At 39.7% G+C, this 23390-nt stretch overlaps 1 protein-coding gene across 1 annotated transcript in view; it reads left to right on the top strand.

Moving 5' to 3' along the window:
• Positions 1-22375, top strand: part of LYPLA1 (lysophospholipase 1) — a 30407-nt gene extending 8032 nt beyond the window's left edge. The window contains exons 3-9 of the mRNA XM_058699573.1: positions 8161-8226; positions 10251-10298; positions 11549-11619; positions 14591-14664; positions 17060-17161; positions 18296-18472; positions 22210-22375. Coding sequence (XP_058555556.1) covers positions 8161-8226; positions 10251-10298; positions 11549-11619; positions 14591-14664; positions 17060-17161; positions 18296-18472; positions 22210-22263 — 592 coding nt within the window. The 3' untranslated portion in view covers positions 22264-22375. The remainder of the gene's footprint in view (positions 1-8160; positions 8227-10250; positions 10299-11548; positions 11620-14590; positions 14665-17059; positions 17162-18295; positions 18473-22209) is intronic.
• Positions 22376-23390: the final 1015 nt, after the last annotated feature.

The raw sequence follows: 23390 nt of genomic DNA, 5'->3' as shown, positions 1-23390 counted from the left end.
TGACACATTTTTCTGATCAAAATGGACCACCCCAGCTCTGACTTTATATCAACCCTAATTCTGGTGTTCAGTTAAGAATCTGACCCCATCTTGGGGTACCTGGTAGCTCGGTCAGTTAAGCGTCTGACTTTGGTTCAGGTCATGATCTCATGGCTCATGAGTTCGAGCCCTGCGTTGGGCTCTGTGCTAACAGCTTGGAGCCTGGAGCCTGCTTCAGGTTCTGACTCCCTCTCTCTCTCTGCCCCTCCCTGGCTCGAGCTCTGTCCCTCTGTCTTTGTCTCTCTCTCAAATAGAAACAAACATTTTAAAAAACTAAAAAAAAAAAAAGTCTGACCTAATCTTGGGGCGCTTGGGTGGCTCAGTCGGTTGAGCGTCTGACTTCGGCTCAGGTCATGATCTCATATCTTGTGGGTTCAAGCCCCGCATCGGGCTCTGTGCTGACAGCTCAGAGCCTGGAGCCTGCTTCAGATTCTGTGTCTCCCTACTCTCCCCATCCCCCACTCATGCTGTGTCTCTCAAAAATAAGTAGACATAAAAAAAAAAAAAAAAAAAACGAATCTGACCCACCTTGGGTCATTTTGCTCTTAGCCAGATAGTTGGTAAGACTCATTAGGACACATAGGAGAGATTCTGTAACTGTGATGTGCTACTGGGACAGGGATGGTAATAAGTAGTGCTTCTTGTACAAACCTGGAATCTTTGTTTTTAGTTCCACACCATATTACTATGGTGTAGTGAGCATAATGGAAATGGACTTCAGTTACTTTGTTGTAGTCTTTTCTAAAAGCACAATTGAGAAATAAAATAGTGTGAATTTGTGATATTTCTTGGGATATGCCTGGAAATTTTTTTTGGACTCAGAAAACCTTTGTATGTATATGTGTATGTGCATGTTTTGTTTTCTTTTTCTGTTTCAAATAAGTGAAATATATTCTGATTGATCTAGGTTTCTGAACAGTAGATTGTTCATTTAACTGAAGCTTTGTGTCGACTTCTTGAATCTTGAGGTTTCCACTGACTTTGAAAATTAACAAAAGGACTGGAAACAAGTTGGCCATACTTTTGTATAATTCAGTTACAGTCAAAGATCTTTAGAGGTACCTGGGTGGCTCAGTCGGTTGAGCATCTGACTTCGGCTCACGTCATGATCTCACAGCTCATGAGTTTGAGCCCTGTGTCTGGCTCTGTGCTAACAGCTCAGGGCCTGGAGCCTGCTTCAGACTCTCTGTCTCTCTCTCTGGTCCTCCCCTTCTCGTTGCTCTCTCTTTCTCTCTCTCTCTCTCAAAATAAATAAACGGTAAATTTAAAAAAAATTTTTTTTTAAAGAAAAATAATAAAAATAAACATTCAAAGAAGATTTTTTATAAGCGATGGGGAGATTATGGATGGGAAAACTAAGGACTGGAAAAGCATTGATTCTCATACTTTAATATGCATAAAAATCACCTGGAAGGCTCAATGTGGTCCCCACCACCAGAGTTTCTGATTCACTGGGTCTGGGATGGGGCCCGGCAATTTGCATTTCTGACAAGTTCCCAGATATTATTACTGATCTGGAGAGAACACTTTGAAAGCCACTAGTCTGAGCTGTCTGTATCCACACTTCTACATAGAGGCAGAGTTGGGACTAGAACTCAAGATTTCTGTTCTTTTTCTCATAAGAGTTCTTAAGTATTTCTTTTTTTTTTTTTTTTTTTGGGACAGAGAGAGACAGAGCATGAACGGGGGAGGGCAGAGAGAGGGAGACACAGAATCAGAAACAGGCTCCAGGCTCTGAGCCATCAGCCCAGAGCCCGACGCGGGGCTCGAACTCACGGACCGCGAGATCGTGACCTGGCTGAAGTCGGACGCTTAACCGACTGCGCCACCCAGGCGCCCCAGTTAGTATTTCTTGTGTAGAAGAGTGGTTGGCAAACAGTGGGCCACAGTTCAGTTCTGGCCTGCCCCTTTTTAAAAACGTCTTCAGTTGTTAATGTTATTTATTGAAATATGATTTGCATATCATAAAAGCAACTCTTTTAAAGTGTACAATTCCATAGTTTTTAGTATATTTACAAAGTTGTGGAACCATCACTAAGGTGTTAATTGCAGGATATTTTCAACATCCCCCAAAGAAATGGCACACCTGTTAGCAGATATTCTTTATTCCCTTCCCTGGCAACCGCTAATCTCCTTGTGGTTCCTATGGATTTACCTCTTCTGGATATCTCATATAAATGGAATTGGATAATATTTGACCTTTTTGGTATGCATTCTTTCACATAGCATGTTTTTCAGGTTAATTCATGTTGTGACATGTATCAGTACTTTATTCCTTTTATTCTCAAATAATATTCCATGGAGTGATAGCCATGTATTGATCTTATGAATATACCATAGTTTTTAAATTTATCAGTTGATGAACATTTGAATTGTTTCGTCCTCTTGGCTGTTATGATTAGTGCTACTCAGAACATCCATGTGCAAGATTTTACATGAATATAGGTTTTCCGTTCACTTGAACAGTTGCTGAGTCAGTGGTAACTGTTTAGCCCTTTGAGGAGCTCTCAGACCGTTTGTTGTCCACAGTGACTGTACCATTTTCCTGTTCTAACAGTGTAAGAAGGTTCTGATTTTTCCACATTCTCACCAGTATTTGTTATTCTCTTTCTTTTGGATTATAGCCATCCTATCGAGTGTGAAGTGTTTGGGTTTTTAATTGCATTTCCTAGTAACTGATGAAGTTGATCATCTTTTCATGTGTTTATTTGGCCATTTATATATCTTCATTAGGGAAATATCCGTGCAAGCCCTTTGCCCATTTTTAAAACCAAGTTGTCTTTTTTCTTGTTGATTTTTAAGACTTTAAAAATATATGCTAGGGTCTCCTGTGCAGCTCAGTCAGTTAAGTGTCCAACTTCGGCTCAGGCATGATCTTGCAGTTTGTGAGTTCAAGCCCTCCATTGGGCTCACTGCTGTCAGCTCAGAGCCTGCTTGGAATCCTCTTTCCCCCTTTCTCTCTGCCCCTTCCCCACACTCACTTGTACTCTCTCTCTCTCTCTCTCAAAACTGAAAATAATAATAATTAAAAAATAAAAATACATTCTAGGAGAGCCTGGCTGGCTTAGTTGGAAGAGCATGTGATTCTTGATCTCAGGGTCGTGAGTTCGAGCCGCACATTGAGTGTAGAGATTACTAAAAATAATAAATAAACTTAAAAAATAAAAATGAAAATATATTTTAGATACTGGAAACCTCATATATGTGATTTTCAAATATTATCCCCCAATCTAAGGGTTATCTTTTCACTTTCTTGATAGTGTACGTTAAAGCACAACAGTTTTAATCCTGACGAATTCTAGTTTATCTTTTTCTGTCTTTGGTCACTTGTGCTAATCATTCCATATCTTTGTTGCCAAGCTTCCCCAATTGTTAATCTTTTACTACATTGTGCAACTGTGCATGCATTCAAGCTCTTTCTCTGTCTCCATATGTATATGCTCATTATCTAGTAATCAGAAGTCTTTTTTTTTTTTTTCTTTTTTTTTGAGGGAGAGAGAGATACATGGCCCAACTGAGGGACAGAGAGAGAGAGAATCCCAGGGGAGCGGGGAGAGACAGAGAGAGAGAATCTGAAGCAGGCTCCAGGCTCTTAGCTGTCAGCACAGAGCCTCATGCAGGGCTTAAGCTCATGAACCGTGAGATCATGACCTGAGCCCAAGTCCGATGCACAACCAACTGAGCCATCCAGGCATCCCCTAATCCATTCAGGTTTTGCCAACTTTCCCAACTATGTGTTTCCTTCCTGGTCTAAGATCCTTTCCAGTAATTTGTGTTACTTTTAGCTATCATGTCTGTTATGAAACAGTTTATTAGTCTATCTCTCATTTCCTTTATATATAGATGTATATATATTTTTTTAATTTTTTTAATTTACCTCCCAGTTAGTTAGCATGTAGTGCAACAGTGATTTCAGGGGTAGATTCCTTAATGCTCCTTACCCATTTAGCCCATCTCCCCTCCCACAACCTCTCCAGAAACCCTCTGTTTGTTCTCCATGTTTACGAATGTCTTATGTTTCCCCCCCCTCCCTGTTTTTATATTATTTTTGCTTCCTTTCCCTTGTGTTCATCTGTTCTGTGTCTTAAAGTCCTCATATGAGTGAAGCCATATGATCTTTGTCTTTCTCTGACTAATTTCACTTAGCATAATACCCTCCAGTTCCATCCACGTAGTTGCAAATGGCAAGATTTCATTCTTTTTGATTGCCAGGTAATACTCCATTGTGCATATATACCACATCTTCTTTATCCATTCATTCATCAGTGGACATGTGGGCTCTTTCCATACTTCGGCTGTTGTTGATAGTGCTGCTATAAACATGGGGGTGTATGTGCCCCTTCGAAACAGCATACCTGTATCCCTTGGATAAATACCTAGTAGTGCAATTGCTGGGTCATGGGGTAGTTGTATTTTTAGTTGTTTGAGGAACCTCCATACTGGTTTCCAGAGTGGCTGCACTAGCTTGCATTGCCACCAACAATGCAAAAGAGATCCTCTTTCTCCGCATCTTTGCCAACATCTGTTGTTGCCTGAGTTGTTAATGTGAGCCATTCTGACAGGTGTGAGGTGGTGTCTGATTGTGGTTTCGATTTGTATTTCCCTGATGATGTGTGATGTTGAGCATTTTTTCATGTGTCGGTTGGCCATCTGGATGTCTTCTTTGGAGAAGTGTCTGTTCATGTCTTTTGCCTATTTCTTCACTGGATTATTTGTTTTTTGGGTGTTGAGTTTGACAAGTTCTTTATAGATTTTGGATACTAACCCTTTATCTGATATGCCATTTGCAAATATCTTCTCCCATCGGTTGCCTTTTAGTTTTGCCAATTGTTTCCTTCGCTGTGCAGAAGCTTTTTATTTTGATGAGGTCCCAATAGTTCATTTTTGCTTTTGTTTCCTTTGCCTCTGGAGATGTGTTTAGTAAGAAGTTGCTGCGACCAAGATCAGAGAGGTTTTTACCTGCTTTCTCCTTGAGGATTTTGATGGCTTCCTGTCTTACACTGAGGTCTTTAATCCATTTTGAGTTTATTTTTGTGTATGGTGTAAAAAAGTGGTCCAGGTTCATTTTCATAGCCTTTATATTTTTAAAATACAGAGCCTTACCTTTGTATATTCTGTAGAATGACCCTCAACTTAGTTTTAATGTTTTCTCATGACTGGGCTCGCGTCATGTATTTCTTTTGGCAACAGTTTGAGATATACCACACAATTCACCCACTTGATGAATTCTGCAGTTCACCCTTTAATATATTCACAAAACTGTGCAGCCATTTTTATTCCAAAAAGAAACCCTATACTCGTTATCACCCTGAAACCCGCCCCCCTATATTCTCAGCCCTAGGTAACCACTATTATCTGTACCTATAGATTCACCTATTCTGGACATTTCGTATAAATGGAATCATATAACATGGTCTTTTGTAACGGCTTCCTTTACTTAACCTAATGTTTATAAGGTTCATCCATGTTGTAGCATATGTTAGTACTTCATTCCTTTTTCTTGTTGATCATATTTCTTTGAGTAGAATTGCTTGTTCATATGGTAACTTCATGTTACCAGCAGTACATGAAAATTCTGATTTCTCCCCGTCCTCATTAACACTTGTTTCTGTCTTTTTTTTTTTTTTTTAAGATTTTATTTTTAAGTACATCCAACATGGGACTCAAAACTTACTACAACCTTGAGATCAGAGTTTGCATGCCCTGCCGACTGAGCTAGCAAGGCACCCCTTGTCTTTTGATTATAGCCATCCTAGAGGGTGTGAAGTGGTATTGTGATTTTATTTGCATGTACCTAATGACTAATAATGCTGAGCATCTTTTCCTATCCATGTTGGCCATTTGTATATCTTTGGAAAAATGTCTTTTCAGGTCCTTTACCTGTTTATGTTTAGGTTGTCTTTCTGTTTGTGGGTTTTTAAGAGTTCTTTATATGTTATGGATCCTAGACCCTTACTGAATGTATGTTTTGCAAATATTTCTCCCATTCTTAGGTTGTCTTTTCACTTTCTTTGTAATGTTCTTTGAAGCATAATGGTTTTTAATTTTGATGATTTTTCTTGAAAATTTTGTTGTTGCTTGTGCTTTTGGTATCTAAGAAATCATTACCCAATCTAAGGTTACAAGATTTCCATGTATTTTCTTCTGGGAGTTTTATAGTTTTATCTCTTAGGTTTAAGTCTTTTGAAATTGGGAAGTGTGAGGCCTCCAACCTCACTCATTAAATTTTTTTTTAATGTTTATTTATTTTTGAGAGAGAGACAGAGACAGAGCACGAGTCGGGGAGGAGCAGAGAGAGAGGGAGACACAGAATTCGAAGCAGGCTCCAGGCTCTGAGCTGTCAGCACAGAGGCTGATGCAGGGTGTGAACCCATGAACCGTGAGATATGACCTGAGATGAAGTCAGATACTTAACCGAATGAGCCATCCAGGTGCCCCCAACCTTACTCATTTTTAAGATTGTTTTGGCTCTTCTGGGTCTCTTGTATGTCCAAATGAATTTTGGAATTGGCTTGTCAATTTCTGCAAAGCCAGCAATGATTCTGATAGAGATTGCATTGACTCTGTAGATCAGTTTGTGTGTACTGTCACCTAAAGAATATTAAGTTTTCTGGTCCATGAACATGAGATGTCCATTTACATAGATCTTTCATTTCTTTCAACATTTTTGTAGTTTTCAGAGTGAAGTCTCATATATGTACACACACACATGAACTCACATATAAACACACATTTAGGGGCGCCTGGGTGGCTCAGTCAGTTAAGTGTCCAACTTCGGCTCAGGTCATGATCGCGCAGTTTGTGGGTTCAAGCCCCACATCAGGCTCTGTGCTGACAGCTCAGAGCCTAGAGCCTGCTTTGGATTCTGTGTCTCCCTTTCTCTCTGTTCCTCCCCTGCTCACACTCTCTCTCTCAAAAGTAAATAAAGATTTGAAAAAAATTAAACACACATTTACACATGCAAGCACTCCTACAACTCTAGAATAGTGCCTGACTTAGTGTTGTTATATAAGTGTAAAAATTACTACAGTTGTTACTGATTTTTCTATATGCCTTTAACACTTTTGGGAGAGGTGTACTAAAATAGAAGAATAGTTAATACAAAAGCATTCAACATTTTTGTATTTGTTTATTTAATTTTAAATTGTTTTTTTAATTTTAAGTAGCCTCCTTACCCAACATGGGGCTTGAACTCATGACACAGAGTCGCATCCTCTACCACCTAAGCCAACCACGTGCCCTGCATTTAACATTTATATCTGGACTATTTCACACAAAAAATGTCCTAAGTTACTTTTTAAAAAATTTTTTTAATTTCTTTTTTTTTTTAAATAAGCTCTGTGCCCAGCATGGGGCTTGAACTCATGACCTAGGGATCAAGAGTCCGTGCTCTACCAAATGAGCCCAATAGGCGCCCCTTAGGTTACTTTTCCTTTGTGCTTTAATAGAAGTAACATGTAGGAAGTATCAGTTACGATGTCAAGTGTAAACAAGTAGGTACTGTATGTATGTATAGTATGATCCCATTTTTGTAAAATCTGTATCTGTTGCTTAGGTGTTATGCGTGAAAAAAATCAGAAGGAAGTGCACCAAAAGATTAACTGCTTATTTGCAGCTAGAAGGATTGTGATTTACTGTTTTATTTTTTTTAGTTTTTCTCGTATTCCATTTTGAACACGTATAATACACACAAGGAAAGAATGTTAATTAAAGTTATTTTCATTAGAGTAGAAGCAGGTAGAGATATTAGACAACTGATTTACTTCTGAGGCTTCTTCCATCATATAAAATATGATTTATATTATCTGTCTTGTCTACTTTGTTGTGAGGTTATAGAGAGATAAATATACCTGTATTTTGTAAATAGTAAAGCCCTGTGGAAATCTGTGAAAGAAAACACACTGCTCTTCAGCAATCAGGAGAGCTCATCTTTATTTGTAGACAAAGCTTAGTAGCCTTTGGGTTGTTGTGGCGTTTTAATAGCATTGAAGGCCCATACTTTTATGGTATTATAAAGAGCTACATTTATCCTTGCAAGTTTTTTAAAGTACTATTCCGTTACTAATTTATTGGGATTTAAAACAGTATCTAATGGCATTATTCACATAATTTCCCTACCAGGCATGGATGGGCAGAAGCCTTCGCGGGTATCAGAAGTTCACATATCAAATATATCTGCCCGCATGCGTAAGTATTTTAATCTTTACATTTGTGAGTCAGAATCTGGAGAGGAGTCATTGTGATAGCTTTACTTTTCTAGAAAAGCATTTAAATATAATTTGTTTTTGTCCTTTTAAATATTTGGTTTAAAAGTAAAGATTAGGGGGCACCTGGGTGGCTCGGTCAGTTAAGCGTCCGACTTCGGCTCAGGTCATGATCTCACGGTCCGTGAGTTCGAGCCCCGCGTCGGGCTCCGTGCTGACAGCTCGGAGCCTGGAGCCTGTTTCAGAGTCTGTGTCTCCCTCTCTCTCTGCCCCTCCCCTGTTCATTGTCTCTCTCTGTCTCAAAAATAAATAAACGTTAAACGAAAAAAGACAATTAAAAAAAAAAAAGATTAGTAAATTCTTTAAAACTAAACTGGTGACTTGGCTACATAGAATTTTTTTCCTGTTATGTTGGGAAATTTAAAATAATGTTCTCTTGAAGGTCAGTTGAACTGAGAACCAGAAAAATTCCTTTAGATAATACAAACATCTGAGATCTAAGGATATCCACAAGGGGATTTATTTACTTGTCAAGTTTGTCTTTACTATGTTGGAAGCACTCCTACTAAAGTTTATCAGCTAAAGGCATCGTGATACACCGTGGGGGAAAAAAACCACAGGTTTTGAAGTCTCATAGGTTTGGTTTTAAATTCTGGAAATGTTTGTGGATGTCAAGAAGAAACTATAAAGTTTTCAGGAAACAGAAAATTGCTGAGATTGGCAACGTTTTAGGTCAGAATGTTGCCGAGAAACAGTAGCCATGGAGAAGACAACTGTGATTCGAGTTCATGCTAGTAGCTTAGTTCATCCTCAGAAGTGGTGGTAGCAGTAGAGCTGATAGATGTGAAAGAAGAAATGGAAGGAGGAAACGTATCTGAGTAGGTAAGAACACATTCTGTCCCCTTTTTAGCCTTAAACAGGTGGTTCATCTTACCTCTGTAGACTACCAAATACTCTGGCCAGGGTTACTGTGTCCTCTATTCTGACTCATGTAACAGACAATTCTTTTTTTTTTTTTTTTTTTTTTTTTAGTGTTTATTTATTTTTGAGACAGAGAGAAACAGAGCATGAGCGGGGGAGGGGCAGAGAGAGAGGGAGACACAGAATCGGAAACAGGCTCCAGGCTCCGAGCTGTCAGCACAGAGCCCGACGCGGGGCTTGAACTCACGGACCGTGAGATCATGACCTGAGCCGAAGTCGGACGCTTAACCGACTGAGCCACCCAGGCACCCCAGAGACAATTCTTGATTAATTAGAATGTTCTCATGTGTTGTGATTGGCCCCAAGATTGAATTTGATTTAAGGCCATTTCCCAACCTAGGGAAATTCATGTTCTCAAAGAAATTGTGATAAGATTCTGTAACTTCTAACTAAGGTAGATTTGTTTTATGAATCAGGAGGATAGTGATGAGATGTAGTTATAGTGTATTTATTTTTCTTTCCTTTTTTATCTAGCTACATTCAAGTTATCCAACAGATTGTTCATCAAAGACTTGAACTGAGTGTAGTGGACACTTTGGCAAAACGTCTATTTCCCATATTTATTTAGAGGTCCCTTAAGCAACTACATAGCCGAAACTTAGAAAATAAGCAAAAATATAATCTGAGCATATGGGAATTGATGTACCATATCTGTGTGGTAAATTGCTCGTTTCCTTAGACTTAGCCAGAGTCTTATATTTTATGCATTTCCAACTGTCTTGGTTACACGTTTTTGTAAGAAAATGTCTGGCTTGAAAGTATTAAATAAGAGTGTTGAGAAAGGAAAATGTTTTTATTTGCCAAGCGTGGTCCTGAACACCTGCTGCTCTGTCTTCAGAACACATTTGGAGGATGTGTAGAGAAAATGATGCAATGTGGATGCGGTGACACAGCTCAGTGTTGAAATTGTAGCGTGCAATTTTGTGGAAGCCTGAAGTAATTCTCTATCCTTCAGTGATGGAATGTATCAGGTTTTATGCCTCGTTACATTACTCTCACTTTGCGGTTTTTTTCTTTCCTACGTAGACCAGTTATGCCTGTGACATTGAACATGAACATGGCTATGCCTTCCTGGTAAGTAAGAATTATTCAATAAGACCTTTTTATTTACACTTAGTTTTTTTGTTTTTTATTAGAAGTGCTTTTGCATATAGCAGTTTTTAATTAGCTACTTTTAAGTTGCAGAGTTACATAATTAACTTTACGTTTAACCTTTAATTATTTAAGTTTGGTAATTTAGATCCAGGGGTAAACTTGAGGAGCTGTGCCAAGAGGTAGAGGAATGGGAGAGAATAGGTAGATAGAAATAGTGTAGAAAATATCTCCTACTGCCTGATAAACCTTGGTTGGTTTGAGTGACCCCATGCGGCATAACTCTGATTAAGCCACAACCTTACGCCCTTCCAACTTCTTGCTTTTCTGGAGAGTTGACAGGTTTTTAAGGAGACCACTTCCTCTTCCGCACTCTCAAGATGTTTTCACATTCCCTGTATGTTTTATAGTCAGGGAGTAGAGTCAGTTCTTCGTTCCTCTAAGCTACTTCCAGTCTGTTGTCCTCTTGTCCTCTCTACTCGTTGCCACCCATTTCTTACCCACCCCTTCACTTCCTTTCTGTCTACCCTGGATTTCTTGGCAGTTTTCACAGGTTCCTGCCTATTTTGCCCTTTGGTTCTTTCATCTTCCTTCTCTGGCAAAACTCCCATCCAGAACCACAATTTCTAGCGAACGTAGCCAGAGACCACAATGAGAGGATATAACCCGGTAGGGAAATGGAAAGGGCCTGACAGCGAAGAGGAAAGCTTCCTTTGGGGCTCTGGTTTGAGGTACCTACAATGTACGATGAAAACGTTTTGAAGCACGTGGCTAGAGATCAGTATAATCCCTCTGCTTAATAGCTATGAGGTAGTGCATGAGACAGTGACAGCGTAAAGTAGTTCTGTCCCATTGGACTGACCTATGGTGCAGTAGAAGGGGAAGGGAGTGGCTGGAACTCATTGCAGACTTTTTAGGGGAGTGTGCATCGCAGTTCCTGCTTGGGTGTAGGACTGGATTAGGTATTTTCTTAGATGTTCTTACTCTAGGATTATGTGGCAGTGTGATTTTTTAACATTAGAATCTGTATCTAGTTGGTGAAAGGAACGTGTAGAATGTCAGATTCACACATTTAAGTTCTATTTTGGCCTCTGTAGACATTTTAATTTGAGTTTCATGTTCATGGTTTGCCCTTTTAATCCAGACTACCATGAGTTTAGTGAAATGTACTTACCGTAAATACATATTTTTAGAATCAAATAGCTCTTTTAAGATTTTGCCTTGTTTTCCAGGTTCGATATTATTGGGCTTTCACCAGAATCACAGGAGGATGAACCTGGAATTAAACAGGCGGCAGAAAATGGTAAGTACAGAAAGATTTTACGAAGACAAAAGAATTCTTATTTTAGTGGCTTCAGTAGTTTTATTGATATTGAGGAAATCCGGTGTACAATTATCTGAACTTAGTAGGTGATGCTATTTCCTTTCTTTCTGATCACACTCTAAGTTGTTTGCCAAATAGACTCCCTTAACTGTAGGCAACGAAGGTGAGGTGAATAGGGAAGAATGGTCTTTATCAAACTTAGTATCTGTTGGATACATACTTTTGCTTTTATTTACATCAGCTAATAGAGAAAATGGCAACTTAATCGTTGTGGCCAGTTCTCTTCATTAAGGAGACTTGAATTAAGGATGGATGTAATGATATAATCATGTGTGATGCAAATTATGTTAGTGATTAGTTTTCATGTGGTAATAATAATAGATGCCGCTGATTGAACACTTAGCTGTTTAAAAAGACAGGTAATTCTTGGGGCGCCTGGGTGGCGCAGTCGGTTAAGCGTCCGACTTCAGCCAGGTCACGATCTCGCGGTGCGTGAGTTTGAGCCCCGCGTCAGGCTCTGGGCTGATGGCTCGGAGCCTGGAGCCTGTTTCCGATTCTGTGTCTCCCTCTCTCTCTGCCCCTCCCCCGTTCATGCTCTGTCTCTCTCTGTCCCAAAAATAAATTAAAAAAAAAAAAAAAAATGTTGAAAAAAAATAAAAAGACAGGTAATTCTTGTACGACTTAGCAGTTGGGGTGACCTTGAGGAGTAAAGCTTTGCGAAATTCAGGGGAAGTGGTCCCAGCACTGCTTGCCGGTGGGCAAGCAGCTACCAGTCGCCAGGCCCCCACAAGCCTTCTCTCCTCCCAACTGGGCCTTTTCTGCCACTTCTGCTTCCTCCATGCCACTGTAAATAAATCCCTCAGGTTTCCCAGCACTTCTTTTATTTCTTAACCCCCTGTTCCTATTTTCTAGCCCATTCTTCCATGCCATAGTCAGGGTGTTGCTTGCTTTTCATGCTCAGTCTAAGAACTAAACTTTATATAAAAAAGAAAATAATTTTTCATTCGGGCGTTTGTTTTTTGCAGTGTTTTAGAAAAAGATTTTTATTTTTTGATAGAAAGGAAGTATGACATTGGAAATTCTGATCTTAAAAAATGAAACTCTTGGGGCACCTGGGTGGCTCAGGAAGTTGAGCACCCGACTCTTGATCTTGGCTCAGGTCATAATCTCATGTTTCGTGAGTTCAGGCACTATGTCAGGCTCTGTGCTGACAGTGTGGAGCCTGCCTAGGATTCTCTCTTTCCCTCTCTCTCTGCCCCTCCCCTGCTCGCACTCTCTCTCCCAAAATGAATACATAAACTTAAAAAAATAAATAAAATGTCACATTGTTGTAAAAAAATTAAACTCTTGCACATATGTAAAAAAATGAAAGGACAGGGGCGCCTGGGTGGCTCAGTGGGTTAAGCATCTGACTTCAGCTCAGGTCATGATCTCGCGGTTCGAGAGTTCAGGCCCCGTGTCGGGCTCTGTGCTGGCGGCTCAGAGCCTGGAGCCTGCTTCGGATTCTGTGCCTCCCTCTCTCTCTCTGCCCCTCTCCTGCTTGTGCTCTTTCTACCTCTCAAAAATAAACAAACACTAAAAAAAAAAAAAACACATAGCACTGATTATAAAGAAAAATTTGAGGAGTCAGCAGTTTTATAGTTAATGATTTGTGTCAAAGTGTTCTGCAAAACAAAAGAACCCTTTGATTTTTTTTGTACATCATTTAGTGGCTATAAGAAAAATTAGAGTTTTAAAATAATAGAAATGAACTTTTTTTTTTTAATGTTTATTTCTTTTGAGAGAGAGAGCGAGCAGGGAAGGGGCAAAGAGAGAGAATCCCCAGCAGGCTCCGCTGAGAGCACGGAGCCCAACACGGGGCTCAAACCTGAGAACCGTGAGATCGTGACCTGAGCCGAAATCAAAAGGTAGACACTTAACTGACTGAACCACCCAGGTGCCCCTAGTAGAATGAACGTTTTATTTATTTATTTATTTGTTTGTTTATTTATTTATTAAAAACTTTTTTTTTTTAAACATTTTATTTATTTTTGAGACAGGGAGAGACAGAGCATGAACGGGGGAGGGTCAGAGAGAGAGGGAGACTCAGAATCTGAAACAGGCTCCAGGTTCTGAGCAGTCAGCACAGAGCCCGACGTGGGGCTGGAACTCACGGACAGTGAGATCGTGACCTGAGCCCAAGTCGGACGCTTAACCGACTGAGCCACCCAGGCTCCCCAAAAATGTTTATTTTTGAGAGAGAGTGCGAGCAGGGGAGGGGCAGAGAGAGAGGGGGACAGAGGATCTGAAGCAAGCTCCATGCCGACAGCAGACCGCCTGATGTGGGGCTCAAACTCATGCACCACGAGATCATGACCTGAGCTGAAGTCAGATGCTTAACTGACTGACCCACCCAGGTACCCCTAGAATGAACTTCATAAACACTGTAAATCACAAGCCATGTAAGCTACATTTCTTAGGATTTAAAATGGCAACTTGAGGTACAAATTCCTATGATTCATTGAAGAGAGAGAAATATAGAATGAATATGGGCAGAATTGACACAGGTAAAAGAATATCCATTGATTGGTAAGAGAAAGAACTTTTGTTTACAAATGACATAAATAATTGGACAGGGGTGTCTCACTGACTCAGTTGAAAGAGCGGAGTATGCGACTCTTGATCTCAGGGTTGAGTTCAAGCCCCACATTGGGTGTAGAGATTACTTAAGAATAAAATCTTAAAAAAAGAAAAAAAGAAATAATTGAACTATTTAAGCAACACCTGCCAAATATGAGTTTTATAATGAAAATACATCCTCCTTTTATATTTTAATAGAGTGCTTCAAGTTTTTCACGTATTATTCACCTTTAACATACCTTGTGCTTTTCTGTAATTAATGTCTCCTGTTTAAAATGGTATCAGGCTTAACTTTTAAAGTGTTGGTGATTTAATTTTATGTTGTTTTTAGTAAAAGCTTTGATAGAGCAAGAGATGAAGAATGGCATTCCTTCTAACAGAATTATTTTGGGAGGATTTTCTCAGGTAAGGTAAAGTTTGGGTGATATGTCATTGGTATATTTATCTAGAAAATCTGTGGTTTCCATCCTTTTCTATGGAGGAGTCTTTTTTTTTTTTTTTTAGTAGACGTTGTAGAATCTGTTACACTATTGTTAATGCTGAATTAAGTTCAAATAGATTACATATAGTTAATTATAAGAGTGTCCTCTTTTGCTTTTCTAGTTTTCTCTCTTCAGCTGTTGCCTTTCCCTTCTAAATTATATCTTTAAAATAAATTTATTTGGCAAATTGATAGGAACTTGGAATGTATTTTCTTAAAATACTAATACACACGTAGCTAGGTTTCTAAGTTGATGCTATGTACCCCTTTATTTTTTTTTTTGTTTTTTTTTTTTTTCAACGTTTTTTTATTTATTTTTGGGACAGAGAGAGACAGAGCATGAACGGGGGAGGGGCAGAGAGAGAGGGAGACACAGAATCGGAAACAGGCTCCAGGCTCCGAGCCATCGGCCCAGAGCCTGACGCGGGGCTCGAACTCACGGACGGCGAGATCGTGACCTGGATGAAGTCGGACGCTTAACCGACTGCGCCACCCAGGCGCCCCATCTATGTACCCCTTTAAACAAAACTCTAATTTAAACACAGGTATAACTCCCCTCTCCTAGGAGGAGACTACTGATAGGAACAATACATTAGAAGACAGGAGAATTTCTTCTTTCTTTCTGTCACAGATTCCCGGTGGTTGAGCCCCATAGACTCCCCCTGCAATCCCCTTGAGACAAGATCTAATTAGGGGCTCCCACAAAGTGACCCACAATGCTGGGGGATGCTGGTTGTCCCTGTTGTGTTCCTTCTTCCCACTGGAGGAACTGGAGGCTCCGGGGAGACTCTGGGTGGCGCTGCACTGGTCAGCGTGTAACCACTTCTCTTCCCTTCCAGTGTGGTCTGTCTTTGTCTCTGTGGGACAGGGGTGCCTCCGCCTCCCTTCCGTGTGCTAGGATTCTCTCAGTGGTGCCCTGTCCATGATTAGATGTTAGTTCTTGTAAGAGGGAGCAAAGTTAGGAATGACCTGTGTCCCATCTTGGTGACGTCACTCTGTCATCTTTCTTCTTTTCATCTTGTAAAATAGATTTTAGATTTAAATACGTGATGTTTATTTTTGGTATCTTCTTCTTTCTATACTTTTTCTCCTACCTTCTATACTTTTTCTGCAGACGTAGTTACCTCATATTGACCTTATGTCTTTATTTCACCTATCCCCACATTGCTGTCGCTTCTAATCTGTGAATCTTCTAAATCAACAACTTAGTGTTCAGACTGAATACCTGAATTTGGGCAATGTTAGAATTATGGAATTAATTACGGAATTATTTAGAAGTTAAAATCTAGTAGACAGTTTGTTGATTCAATATGGTAAAAAAGATGTTACTGATTTGGTATTTATTGAACTTCAAGATAATGTCTATTGTAATACACGTTGTGCCATAAATATAGGTATAGAAATGAATGCTTTATTCGAGTAGGAAGCTAACATAGGAGGCTATGTGGTTGGGATTCATTGATTACAGAAAGCAACTCCTAGCACCGTAAGCCAGAAAGAGCAAGTTATGAGTCCGTGGGGTCACGTCAAGGAAACCAAGGATGAGAATGAAGCAAGGCCTCAGGAAATATCTAAGACTCGGAGAGCCGTCATGACTTTCTCTCCATCTTCCTTGTTTCTCTGCCCATCTGCTTCCTTTGCCTGTTCATCTAGAGTTGGCTTTTTCTGCCGTCGCAGCCTGTAACTTTGCCAGTTCTTGAGTTTACGTGTTACCATCCCAGCTGCACAGAGACAGACTCACAGTCACTGAGTTCCAGTTTCAAAATCTGGAGAAAAAGAACTTGACTGTCTCGGATGAGCTGGAATCTCATGTTCTCATGGGCCCCGGTGACCCGTGGGGATGGTCAGAGTGACATGGCATCCAGGCGACTAACGGGAATACGGTTCCCAGAGTGCAGGGTATTTAAGCTGGGGTGGATACTCTAAAGGTGTCTGCTACAGGGTCCTTATTGTCTTGAATTTTTTAGAAAAGAGTACCAAGTTACGACTAGATTTGATTTTATACCTAAGACTTTTCAGAGGAGAAAATAAGTAACTAAGTTTAGAATATTCCTAAGGCATCTGTAAGTGCAAATATACTGTTAACTCTTTCTCAACTGATTGGGTGGTCCCTGTGTTCTCAGTGATCTTCAATGTAGAGAATCTTATCCTTTAGGACATGGTGGAGTGGGGTGTTTGTGTTTCTAGTAGCTTGTCTGAGCTGACTTGACATCAGTCACCCAGGTTGATTTTTTCTTTAATGGACATTATTAATAACAAGAAATCAAGTTGCTGTTAGCAGAGCATGTGTTCCATTGACTTTCTCTGTTGTCTTTCCAGGGAGGAGCTTTATCTTTATACACTGCTCTTACCACACAGCAGAAACTGGCAGGAGTCACTGCCCTCAGTTGCTGGCTTCCACTACGGGCTTCATTTCCACAGGTAGCCTGATTGAAACTTGCAGCATGAGATTACTGAGTTAAGGCAGATAATGTTGTGAGAGGGTCATTTTTTTTTTTTAATTAATAAACTGTATATTTTTAGAGCAGCTAAGGTTCACAGCAAAACTGAGCAGAAAGCACACAGAGTTCCCACATGTCCCCTGTCCCCATACGTGCACAGCTTGTGAACACCCCGCAGCGTGGTGGTGCGTCTTTGATAATCAGCAAACCTACACTGACACATAATATTATTACCTAAAGCCCGTAGTTTACATCAATCATCCTTTTTTAAAAAGGATTTTCCTAGACTTTTGTGATCTGTATACTATATACTGTCTTTACTGTAGATTGCATAGAATGGGGTAAAAAAGAAGTCCTTTTGTCATAAATCTTCTATTTGAAGTATTTGATACATTTTAAGATACTTATAAAAGGGGAATTTTTTACACATAGAAATAACATTTTTAGGTGTTCAATATTTTTATTGCTTGCTAGCAGAATTTTACCATAGAATATAATTTCTAAGTACTCTACAGTGTAAAGCAGTATATAACACACATGGGAGGTGTGGACATTTATTTTCAGATTCATCTTTAAATCTAGGATTTTTTTTATCATTATATAGCGTTTGTTTTGTGTCTTACACGTAGTAAGTGCTGCTGATCAACCGTCTTATTTAAATCAATTAAATAAGATCCAGCTAAAGCGTACCTCTCCTGTCAAGACACTGAACATAATAAAGAATAATTAAGATACAGTCTGCTTCAAGGAACCAGTTCGTTGGCAAAATAATAATACAAGACAGGATAATCGTGTGTCCTGTAAAAGTTTATTTTTTTTAATTTATTTTTTATATGAAATTTATTGTCAAATTGGTTTCCATACAACACCCAGTGCTCGTCCCAACAGGTGCCCTCCTCAGTGCCCATCACCCACTTGCCCTGTCCTGTAAAAGTTTAAATAAAGAGTTGTGGGGAGCATAGGGATGGAAGGAATTTTATTCCCGTGGCCGAATAGAACCTGTGATGTAAGTAATAACATATGTACGTGCATATCTATCTGCAGTTGTAAATGCCTGGCGTAATGCTCTATACATTTGAATAAATGATACTGGTTTTTTTGGTTTTTTTTGCAGGGTCCTATCAGTGGCGTTAATAGAGATATTGCTATTCTTCAGTGCCATGGAGATTGCGACCCTTTAGTTCCCCTAATGATTGCTTCTCTTACTTCTGAAAAGCTAAAAATGTTAGTAAACCCAGCCAATGTAACCTTCAAAACCTACCAAGGCATGATGCACAGCTCATGTCAGCAGGTAACTGTTTGGAAGCAGAGACATATTTACCACTTTTCCGTGTGATGTTTTTAACTTAAGTAGCATTTGATTCCTTGGGTATTTAAAGGAGTTAATTAATGAATTCACATTGAATCATAGGTGAGGACTTAGAGTTTCTTCAGTTTGATTCAGCAGATATTCACTGTTTTTCCCATTACATGCAAGTTTTGTGCATAATTCAAAGACAAATAAAAAACAGTCCTTTTTATTGCAATTTAAGCTAAATTAATTAAAATTTAGTAGGGGAGAAGGGTATATATCCAAATGTGTAGAAAGCAGAATGTGATACGTGTTATATTAGAAGTTTTTAAAAGCTTTCTAGAAAACTGAGAAAAGCTGAGATTCCTTTTGTTTTGGGAAGTACAGAGATCATGAAGGAAAAGCTGGATTTGAAAGAATGGGTAGGATTTGGATAGCAGGTGTACAGAGAAAGGACTGTGGGGTAGGGAAAGCAAGCTGACCAGTTGGGCCATAGTCTTATGAAAAGCTGGGTGTCCTCATAAAGTAGGTATAAGGAAGAGTTTTAGGGTAACGGAGGGGACGATAATAATGATTGAGTTTAGTGAACGTACTGAGATTGATGTACCCCCATCATAGCAAAATGGGATGTTGGAAATACTTGTCTGGAGCTCAGGCCCGTAATAGAGATTTAGAATAATGGCCAGTATTATTGATCACTGAAGAATTACCATGGGGAAATATCAGGAAAAAAGCTGAGGGGTAGAACTTGTTTGAGGGGGGTAGGATTAGAAAGGAGTTAGGTGTTGAATGAGAGTACGAGAGGAGAGAGTTTCAGAGCGGTTGGGTGCCTGGCTGGCTCAGTCAGAAGAGTGTGTTGCGACTCTTGATACTGGTTTTGAGCTTGAGCCCCAAGCTGCGTGTAGAGATTGCATACATGTATACGTACATACGTGCGCAAACTTTTTTTTTTAATTGGTTAAATTATTTAAGGAAAAAAAGAATTTCAGAGTGGAAGGGAAGAGTGTCCCATGATTCAGAGAACAATTAAGGAAAAACAGGCCAGGAAGAAACTATCCCATAGTAAGCCATCTGTGACCTTGGATGCTTGGAAATGGAGCCTGCAGTGGATTGAGTGAACTAGATAGGGATAAGGACCTTTATTAAAAAGGTTTTTGTGAAAGGGGGAAAGAGTAGGAAGGCTCTTTAGTGAATGGGAGAAAAAGACTCCCATGGGTGGGGAAGAAGGAGGGAGAAAATGAAGTGAAGAGAAGATAATAATCTAATGGGAGAATCTTAGGGAGATCAAATAATAATAATGTAGTTTAAAGTCCTAAAATGGGTAGTGCTTGCCTTCAAAGAGGAGAACCTCACTTAAGAATCTAGAATAGGATGGATGAATATAAACAAGGATTGTTGAGGTGGGTAATAGTTGAGAGCTCACTTGAGATCTTCTTTGTCTTTTCAGTAAAGTGGGAGATATGGTCACTTGGTAAGAGTGAAGGAGGCCTGCATTGGTTTGGAGGCTTGAAAAGGTCTAGAATAAAAACTGATTACCAAGCGTTAAGGTAGTCCAACTTAACTTAGCTTTGCAACCACTGAGTGGGTCTGAATCATTTGCTTTAGGGGCAGAGAAAACAGATATTAATATGATTTATCCAGAAAGACAAGGGGGCCTAGGATTCTAGGGTGTTACTGAGAACATAGTTGAAACTGTCAGCAAGTTTTGAATCCAGAAAGCAGGTGGGCTGACACTCAGGATCCAGGAGGGACTGAGGGTCTAGAGCAGTGGTTTTCTTTCTTTTTTCTTTTTTTTTTTTTTTTCAATATGAAATTTATTGGCAAATTGGTTTCCATACAACACATCCCAACAGGTGCCCTCCTCGATGCCCATCACCCACTTTCCCCTCCCTCCACCCCCACCCCCCACTTTCCCCTCCCTCCACCCCCCTTCAACTCTCAGTTTATTCTCAGTTTTTAAGGGTCTCTTATGGTTTGCCTCCCTCCCTCTCTCTTTTTTCCCCTTCCCCTCCCCCATGGTCTTCTGTTAAGTTTCTCAGGATCCACATAAGAGTGAAAACATATGGTATCTGTCTTTCTCTGCCTGACTTATTTCACTTAGCATCACACTTTCCAGTTCCATCCACATTTAGAGCAGTGTTTTTCAAAGTAGGCTTTACATTACAAATACCCTGGAGCCTAATAGAAATGCAGACACCAGGGGCGCCTGGGTGGCGCAGTCGGTTAAGCGTCCGACTTCAGCCAGGTCACGATCTCGCGGTCCGTGAGTTCGAGCCCCGCGTCAGGCTCTGGGCTGATGGCTCGGAGCCTGGAGCCTGTTTCCGATTCTGTGTCTCCCTCTCTCTCTGCCCCTCCCCCGTTCATGCTCTGTCTCTCTCTGTCCCAAAAATAAATAAAAAACGTTGAAAAAAAAAAAAAATTTAAAAAAAGAAATGCAGACACCAGAACTTCAAACTCCGCATTTCTTTTTTTTTTTTTTTTACCTTTATTTATTTTTGAGAGAGCGCAAACAGGGGAGGGGCAGAGAGAGGGGAAGACACCAAATCCCAAGCAGTCTCCAGGCAGGCTCTGAGCTGTCAGCACAGAGCCCAGCACGGGGCTCCAACCCACAGACCATGAGATCATGACCTGAGCCGAAGTCGGATGCCTGACCGACTGAGCCACCAATCAAATTCGGCATTTCTGATTCAGCACATTGGGGGTTAGCAAGTAAACTCAGGTATCTGTGTTTGTATAGATGTGTTTTTAAAATAAAAGCTCTAGGGGCGCCTGGGTGGCTCAGTCGGTTGGGCGTCCGACTTCGGCTCAGGTCATGATCTCGTGGTCCGTGGGTTCGAGCCCTGCATCGGGCTCTGTGCTGACAGCTCAGAGCCTGGAGCCTGTTTCAGATTCTGTGTCTCCCTCTCTCTCTGACCCTCTCCTGTTCATGCTCTGTCTCTCTCTGTCTCAAAAATAAATAAACGTTTAAAAAAAAAGCTCTATTGGGGCACCTGGCTGGTTCAGTTGGTAGAGCATGTGACTCTTCTAAGATTTTATTTAAGTAATCTCTACACCCAGTGAGGAGCTTGAACTCAAAACCGCAAGATTAAGAGTCTCATGCTCTACCGACTAGCCAGCCAGGTGCCCCAAGCATGTGACTCTTGATCTTGGAGTTGTGAGTTCAAGGCTCATGTCAGGCATAGAGCTTACATACAAAGGGAAAAAAAAGTAAAATAAAAGCTGATGATTCTTTGCAATCACATTGGAAAACACTGGACTGAATGATTAGGAGCAGACAGTGAGAAGAGATAAAAGGCACAAAATATTTTATGCTATGGATTTAGCATTTCATTCTAATGAGGGAAGGCTAAAAGCTAGGTTTTTCCACCCAAGCTTAGTTGACAGTAATTGTATCCTTACTGATACTTCTCGGGATAGGTGTTGTCACTCCTAAGGCCCTTTGTCCACACTCAGCCCCAGTGTTTTGTTCAAGTAGAGCAAAGTGCAGACCATTTTCATGGGACCTCAAAATAGTTGGGAACTATCATTTGAACGTACAATAATAATCATAGTCACAGGAAATGTTCTGAAATTTCTATCGTAGCCTCATTTCTCTGTTACAACTTTTCATTTAATAGAAGTAGTGAAAATGTGGTTTCGCCTTACGTAGGCACACTGCAGATTTATTTGGTGGTATTTTAGTGGGGATTTAATTTCTGATTTTGTAACAGCTTGTTAAATCACTTTATTCCGAACAGGAAATGATGGATATCAAGCAATTCATTGATAAACTTCTACCTCCAATTGATTGACGTCACTAAGAGGCCTTGTGTCGAAGTACACACCAGCATCGTTGTAGTAGTGTAGAAACCTTTTCCTGTGCCCAATCTTGAAACTTCGGAAGTTTGCAGTGTTAAAATGTTTCTATACGTGTATTTGTATGATTCAGAATATACTAGTATTAAAATAGGTGAAGCAGCTGACTTTTTCCCAAATGTAATTCAGCAAAATAATAAAATACTGTAACCAGATTTTTTATTACATCATTTGAAAATTATCAGTATGCTTAATGAGAATTTGTTCAGGTATAAAGGAACAGTTAGGATATGAATTACTTGTGCATCTTGTGACTTAGTCTACGGACTTACTCCAAAATGTAGACACCATGCATTATCTGTATTTTTATATATGTGTTCCTTACATACTTAATGATTGCACTACATAATGAGAGCGAGGTGTTACTGCATTATTCCCAATAACGGGAGTAATGCTTCTAAGTGTCAGTAAAGAGTAATATTGCTCTCTCCAGTTAATGGCCCTTTTATTTTGGGGACCAGGCTTTACTTTCCCTGATACCATTTCTATTTAAGGTTTTTTTTTCCTCTCCAGAAAGGTGTTTTCTTTTTTATCCTTCATAAAAGACCAAATATTGGCTCCTTGCTGTAGACCTCTCCTGCCAATACATGCTGTAATTTGACATTCTGGATCACAGATTTGATGGTATTTTAAATGTATTTACACTTACATAGAGACACCTGACATCACTTTAAATTTCCTACACTACTTACTTCTTAAACTATACCTTACTTAGTCCAAAGTTAGACCGATATAGTTATTAGAATCTTCAGTCTAGATAATTGGAATAATTCTGTGGTTGTATTTTTCTGTAATTAATGGAAGGGTAATTATGTCATATTCTAGTATGTTCTCGAATATTTAAGACAGATTTTAAAAACTGTAATTTCTAAGATGATTTGCTCTAAGATGATTCTCTTCGTAGCATAGTTTTAGTTTGTTTTGTACATATGTTTGAAACCAACTACTGTAGGAAATGAACAATCCATTAGAAAAATTTGCTTTAGTTTTATCTGCCAATGGACTTATTTGAAGAATTCACTTTAGTCAGATTTTTTTTTTAATTTGATTTTACATAGTTGAA

The sequence above is a fragment of the Neofelis nebulosa genome, chromosome 14 (genome assembly GCF_028018385.1).
Source record: "Neofelis nebulosa isolate mNeoNeb1 chromosome 14, mNeoNeb1.pri, whole genome shotgun sequence".
NCBI classification, from domain to species: Eukaryota; Metazoa; Chordata; class Mammalia; order Carnivora; family Felidae; genus Neofelis; species Neofelis nebulosa.
This window is presented reverse-complemented; position numbering and strand designations above follow the sequence as displayed.